This window comes from Lissotriton helveticus (genome assembly GCF_964261635.1).
Source record: "Lissotriton helveticus chromosome 1_1 unlocalized genomic scaffold, aLisHel1.1 SUPER_1_unloc_59, whole genome shotgun sequence".
NCBI classification, from domain to species: domain Eukaryota; kingdom Metazoa; phylum Chordata; class Amphibia; order Caudata; family Salamandridae; genus Lissotriton; species Lissotriton helveticus.
Window position 1 is genome coordinate 384803 of NW_027611702.1, and position 7294 is coordinate 392096.

The 7294-nt window shown below is 41.7% G+C and overlaps 1 protein-coding gene across 2 annotated transcripts in view; it reads left to right on the forward strand.

The window, feature by feature from the left end:
- The window catches only part of LOC144806268 (uncharacterized), a 50740-nt gene extending 44591 nt beyond the window's left edge, over nt 1-6149 (forward strand). The window contains exons 2-4 of one of the 2 annotated variants that reach the window (XM_078672660.1): nt 1094-1165; nt 1810-1863; nt 2393-6149. In XM_078672660.1, the coding sequence (XP_078528786.1) occupies nt 3433-4914 (1482 nt within the window). In that variant the 5' untranslated portion in view covers nt 1094-1165; nt 1810-1863; nt 2393-3432 and the 3' untranslated portion in view covers nt 4915-6149. Of the gene's footprint in view, nt 1-1093; nt 1166-1809; nt 1864-2392 lie in introns of those variants that run through there. The other variant, XM_078672661.1, reaches the window with a different exon arrangement.
- Nucleotides 6150-7294: the final 1145 nt, after the last annotated feature.

Genomic DNA, 7294 nt, shown 5'->3' on the forward strand with positions numbered 1-7294 from the left:
AAAGGGCCAGGCGGGCGGTAAACCAGGGCTCCTTTCCTACTACATTTAGTGGATGAATCAATCCTAAATGTCATCATCTCAAAGTCAGGGGTGCAACATTGGTCTAAAACTGCGACAGAAATGTCGTCTTTAAATACGATTGCTATCCCTCCACCAATTTTTTTAGGTCTGTCCTGTCTAACAATCTTATAACCCACCGGTATGCCAAGGGTAATAGCGAGGGTGGTGTGAGGTTTAAGCCAAGTTTCAGTTAAGAAACACATATCTGGCTTGTAGGTAGAGATAAGATCCCAGACCTCAGTTGAATGCTTAACTAAAGATCTAACATTACATATTAGGTTGCTACCTCCAAGAGTCTGAGTAGCCTTCTCCTGCCCAATCCAAATATTTTGGAGAGGCAGAGGCTGTGTATTAGGACATTGTAATGTTGAGAGCAGTGGGCCTATATCAGGTTGTATAGGCTGCTGCTGCTCCGTTGTCTTCAATGGATCTTAACATTTCAATGTTCTAAGCTTTGTCTTCTGAAAGTTCAATTCCGAATTCCGTCTTATCGGGCTCACTAGACACTGACCCTCCACATCATCCCTTCAGATAATTTATAAATACAAAGCGCCAACACATTGATGCTTTGTTGCTTCCATTGCTCAGCATTCGAACTCTGCATCAGCTTGAGCATGAATTGCAGTTCCTCCGAGAGCATGGTTTGTATAAATCTAAGAGTCTGGTTGACTGATTTATGAACGGGGCAGAATTATGTACAAGGACATTAACATACCTTTGCAAAGCAGATTGTTTTGATTTGCAAGTTTCACTGGCTGTAAATGGAAAGATGGGGGTTATGAAGACATGGACCGGGTTGTTAGGGTTTGTTCTCTGAGACTGTGGGTGCACTCTATATTCACAGAGACCTTTTCCAGCAAAGGATCATGGCTCTTGAACCCAAAAAGTATTTATTCATTAACCATAGTTGCTTCACAATGGCCTCCAGAGAACAAGAGATTCTTTGTTTTGTAAGTTCAGGACGGTTATTTGTAAAATGTGATGAAGTGTGATTGTCGTCTGACGCAAAACCATTTCTTTACTTCCTTTCAAGGTATTCTGGGATGACCAGGCAGTGCAGCGTGGCTGCCACCCTCGGAAGAACAAAATAAAGTATAACTGTCAGGTAAGGGTTCCTATTACTCTTAAGTTTCCTTTTCCCCTGTTTCTTCTTTCTCTATTCCCTTTCTTGATCTGTTTTTTTGTCTCTTCAACTTCAACATTTGACTCCCTCTGTGCACTATTCTTGTTGTTATCAAACTTCTGATAATCACCTGATGGAGCCACATTCCTCCTGGAACATGCTTGGGTGTAGTGCAGGTCCAATTCCTTTTTAGGTCAGTTTTGCCCACCAGTTCCTTAACAATTGGCACATCTGTCTCCTCCTCTACACCACGTTATACTATCATCCCTCTGTCCGGCATCTTTTCTCTCTGGATCTGACTTCCATCTCTTTACGTCCTCCCATCCTGCCCTTTTCTGTCTTGTCTACTATAAGCAAAAGACACAGTACATATGTGTGGATACACATGCACACAAGGCTTGCTTTAGGGTGGTCAGCCGGTGGAGCCGCACCTGTTGCTGACCTTGGGGGCACTTTGTTTAGAAGTAACTTATGGGTTCACAAGCATCTGCTGCAGAGTTTCCTGTGATGGACTCCTGTAGTGGAAGTGGAAGATAGCCTTTTTTCTCTTTCCTCTGTTTTGTGTTTTTCTTTTCTTGACCCTTTTTGGTTTCCTTTACTGTTGTGCTGTTTTTTGTCTTTTTCAGGTGTTGCTGTGCCCGGGTTCTGTCAAAGGAGCGTAATGAGTTCTGGGCCACAAAGTAAGTCCTTATCATCCGCACAATTTGAAATAGAGAATTCCACTGAGCTAACTGGACACAGTCTCAGTCTACAGTAGCATTTAAAGCACTGAGTGCAACAAGGCCAATTCCTTCCTTCAATAAAATGTCCCTTCCTAGATCACTGGAAAAAGGAATAGATGAACAGTCTAGGTGGGCAGGGGAGTAAATAACAGCTGAGTATTCATTAAAAGTATTACAAATATCACATTATGATGCCAGCCTTTGACACAGAAATTGTAAATTGATAGTGTTGGCTGCTTCTGAGAATTTGTGTCACAATATATGTGTTTCTTTCTTAAATATTATTTATGTTTGCTCTCACATCCATGAGTTCCAGTGATCTGAAGCTCCCGATCTACACAGTGTCCCAGAGCTGTTTAACCACTATCAGAAATGCTACTCAACTGATTTCCTAGCTTGTTTTGTCAATACTTTATTTGTGCAAAGTATAAGGTCATAAATATTTTTTCTTTTTGTTCATTTACAATATATGACTCCATTTCTACAGGTGACTGAAGCATGAACAGAAAAAAGAAGGTTTACATTTTGTGAAACACAACTAAAAGGATTATTTCAAGGAATGTTAAAACATTCTCGAGCTCTTGAGAAGAAACACATTCTATGTACCAGGAATGGTGAGGATGTTGGAGTGGAAGAACCTGGTGAATGTGAAAGTTGTCAAATCCCTAAAGTAAAAGGACCATAAATGTTTACCAGGTCCCAGTAACTGAGATTGAGGAGAACATTGGCCACAATTGATCCCCACACAGTGCACTTGAGAAAACTCAGTGTTGCAAATTCTGTTTGATGGTTTATGAGAAATACTTTGGAGACCCAAACCCTCCCCAACAGATCAGCATCCGTAGACGTGTTGTGATGTGATGAACTGTCAAAAATACTAATATCCTTAGTTTACAAGTGCAAGCATTTGTCTCTGTCTCCTGGAGATGAGAGGAGAGAAAAGATTATTTAAAAAAAAGTCATTGTAAATACTCTTTCTCAGATGTCGTTACAGCAAAGAGGCTGGATTACCATTTCCAATATAGGAAGATTTTCCCCCACCAACTCTGTCTCTTGGGTTGATCCGAGTGGTTTCAAAGTGTCTTGTACCTTCAAAGTGGATCATGTACCTGTCTTAGCCACTGAGCAAAAAAGCATATACTGGCACAGAGAGTATAAAAGGGGCCAGTGTTACACTATTGATAATTCATAAACCACCCTGGCATGCCCTAATCATCTGTCATTACTTGTATGAACAAACATACATACCAGGCAAACACTAAAGCCCAAAGAACTTATAAGTGCTTTTAAAACTCCTAAATCAAATGTGATAAACTAGAATCACTAAATGAGACTAATTAAACAAGAGAAAATTTACCCGGGCATAACTTGGAGAAAATGAATCCATGTGAGGCCTCTTAATCAATACAAGGGGCTCCTCAGTGAAAGTTAATAAAACCAGTTAGATCGGTGCCTTTAAAGGGAGGAAGTTAATGCTGAGTTGTAACATAAACAAGTACACAATCCAAAATCATATTCAGTCTTAAGATGGCATGTATCCAGGAACAAACCCAACTTGGAGAAACAAACAACTCGAATAAGAGCAATGACTGTGAGAACAGCTTTAGTCATCAATCCCACCTCACTAAACAGGAGAAAACTAGCTCTGGACGAAAATCCTATCAGTGTCCAGAATGCCAGAAAAGCTTCAGCCACAAATCTAGTGTCGCTATACACGCAAGAACCCACACTGGACAAAAACCATATCAGTGCTCCACGTGCCAAAAAAGCTTCAGTTTTAGTGGTAGTCTGATTAAACATCAGAGAACTCACACCGGACAAAAACCTTATCAGTGCTCTGAATGCTGTAAAAGATTCAGTAGCAAACACAATCTCACTTTACATGAAAGAACCCACACTGGACAAAAACCTTATCAGTGCTCTGAATGCTGTAAAAGCTTCAGTAGCAAATCCATTCTAACTGTACATGAAAGAACCCACACTGGGCATAAACCGTGTCAGTGCTCTGAATGCTGTAAAAGCTTCAGTCAGAAAAGCAGCCTTACTGTACATGAAAGAACCCACACTGGGCATAAACCGTATCAGTGCTCTGAATGCTGTAAAAGCTTCAATCAGAAAGGTCACCTTACTAAACATGAAAGGACCCACACTGGGCATAAACCGTATCAGTGTTCTGAATGCCAAAAAGGTTTCTATTCCAAATTCGGTTTAACTCAACATCAGAGAATCCATACTGGGCTCAAACCGTATCAGTGCTCTGAATGCCAAAAACGTTTCTATCAGAAATCGGGTTTAACTGTACATCAGAGAATCCATACTGGGCTCAAACCGTATCAGGGTTCTGAATGTCAGAAAAGCTTCAGTCATAAAATAATTCTCACTCACCATGAGAGAACTCATACTTGGCAAAAACCTTATCAGTGCTCTCAATGCCGGAAAGGATTCAGTCAGAAATCCAACCTTACTAAGCATGAAAGAACCCACACTGGGCTCAAACTGTATCAGTGCTCCGAATGCCAAAAAAGCTTCAGATTGAAAGAATGTCTCACTAGACATGAGAAAACCCACACTGGACAAAAACTATATCGGTGCTCTGAATGCCGGAAAGGATTCAGTTGGAAATCCAACCTTACTGTGCATGAAGGAACCCACACGGGGCTCAAACCGTATCAGTGCTCTGAATGCCAAAAAAGCTTCAGATTGAAAGAAAGTCTCACTAGACATGAGAGAACCCACACTGGACAAAAACCGTATCGGTGCTCTGAATGCTGGAAAGGATTCAGTTGCAAATCCAACCTTACTGTGCATGAAAGAACTCACACTGGACAAAAACCTTATCAGTGCTCTGAATGCTCGAAAAGCTTCAGTCGGAAATCCAGCCTTACTGTACATGAAATAACCCACACTGGGCATAAACCGTATCAGTGCTCTGAATGCCAGAAAAGCTTCAGTCATAAAGCAACTCTCACTACACATGAGAGAACTCACACTGGGGAAAACCCATCTTAGTTCTCTGAATGCTGGAAACGTTTCAGCCGGAAATCTGGTCTCACTCAACCTGCGAGAACTTACCTGGAAAAAACCTCGTCATTGTTCTAAATTCCTGGGAAGCGTCTGCTGGACATTCAGGTTGATTCAACAATAGAGAACCCACAACGTGAAAGAAAATGACCCGTGCTCTCAATGTGACAAAAACTTCAGTTGTAAATGTAACCTTTCCACATAGGAGAGACAATGTGGGAGAATAAAAGGTGCTCACTGTCAACCCTGAGGAGGAGCTTTCAGCATCGCAAAACATTTACATGAAGCAGCCACAAAGACATCAATCCATTGATTGTCCAACAAACCGTCTACTGAGAAAAGTACACAGCGTGGGATGGAAATGCTTGAATTAACCTCATTCTATTGTAACTATTTGTGGCCTCATTCCATTCAGAGTGTGTTGTTCACTGCGTGTTTATAAGCAATGACTGACCCACAAAGTCCATTGGATCCTCAACTTTGAGGCCACGCCCCCAAGGGTCTGGAATGCATGTAACCTCAAACTGTTTCCAGCCTTAATGAGCCTCACCAGGGGGCTGCAGCAGGAGTCCCTTTGTCGTAGGTCTCTATGGGACCAACATCTGTTCATGTCTGTACCATATAGGGATTATTATTGAGAAAAACTAAAGGTGATGGATGGACTGGTAGTTAATCTCTGCAACATCCCGCCACATCATTCTCTAGTCTTTGTGTAACTACAAACAAGGTCAGCCATATGCAAACCCTTCTTGGCTCCACCCTAAATACTCCTAATGACTTCTGTTCCAATGGGACATGGCCTCGTATTACAAAGATCCACACAAATGGCCTCTTTCCATCTTCTTTTTGTTTCAAATGGATCCTGCTATCCCCTTAACCATGCCTCAGGCCTGCCACGTTCCATGCTTTGGCTCTTATCATCAACCTTGAACCATCTCCATAACTTGGAAGCTCCGAAGACTTTGCAGCTGTTGTAACTGCTTGAAGTTTCCCACATTTTGATGGCCGTGGATTCAGGTTCAACTTGATGACCCAACTCTACTCTGTGGGAATTTTGCACTTCAAGCCACTTTTGTGCAGCTCATCACCTTCTGAGACTGATTCAGCAAAAACCTCGCATCAAATTCCAGTGTTAATCATCACCAGAGACTTAACTTATCTTTGTCCTCTCGAGCATAGCTACCAAAGTCAGCTACAATTTTGTAGGTGACTTCCTGATTGATTCAGTGGAACTGCTTTTTTTTATTCATTTACCTTTTTGTTTGGTTTTGACAGTTGTTTTTGCTCATTAATAATCCTTAAATCACAGACCACCTTTAGATTTTGCTTCTGAATAATTATTCAATATTCTTTTGATCTAAACTTGGTTTGAATCTTAAAGTTGTCTATTTTTAATAAACTGTATTGAAATGTGTGACTTCCACTGTTTTGCTTTACCTTCGAGCGTGCCTTAGGCCATACTGCTGAAGCCATGTTACCAAAAGCGAGCTAAGAACACTTTAGTAGAAGATACATTTAGCTTTGCGGACCAAAGTTTGGGAAAAGCAAAGCAGGCTGACTCCAGGAAGCATACTACTTAGCTGGAAAGGTTACTCTCTTAGGTGGCATCTGTACCAACTGTAGATGCAAAAAGCCAAGTTTATGAGGGAAGCTGTTGGTATCTGTGCGAGACTCCTGTCCCAGCAACTAAGACTGCTCGCTCCTGTCATACAACACCCACACTGTTACCTGAGTCCCACTCCCTGTGCAATGTACAAACTGTTACATAAACAAGTTTTGTTGTGCTTTGTGAACAGGATTTTCTGTGATCCGACACCCCAGGCTTCCATCTCTTCTAGTGCGGATAATAATGTGAGAACTGTAACGAGATCACAAAAAAGGGCTGTATTGAGAAATAATCGTCCTCCAAGTCACACAGTAGTTTGTAGTTCTTTATTAGTCTTTTAAATGTACATCCCCCCATCCCTTTCCAAGTTAGAGTATAGTTTGCGAAGCGCGACTCTCTTGTGGCCCACTCCCCAGATTAGGTCCATAAGAACAGAAACAGAGTCCAATTTCCTGAAGAAGCGCCGGGGCGGGTAAACTATAGGGGTCGAGAAGCAGTATAAATGTATTAACAGCATTTTTGTAACTTCCGCTCTACCCATGGGTTGATAGTTGCAGGGAGCCCCAAAACGACAGGGAGCTGCAAACCTTAGACATCACCTAAGTTGCTCTGTATACTTTCTTTGTCGGTGTGGTAAGTTCATCGCTTAATACCTGAAGATGTCAGGGTGCCACCCCAGTGCTAATTGGGGCAGCACTTCCTGTTCTAAGTTGTGAGTTTGCGCTTGGGATATAAGCTGGATTTGGTCCAATTTAGCCTTAC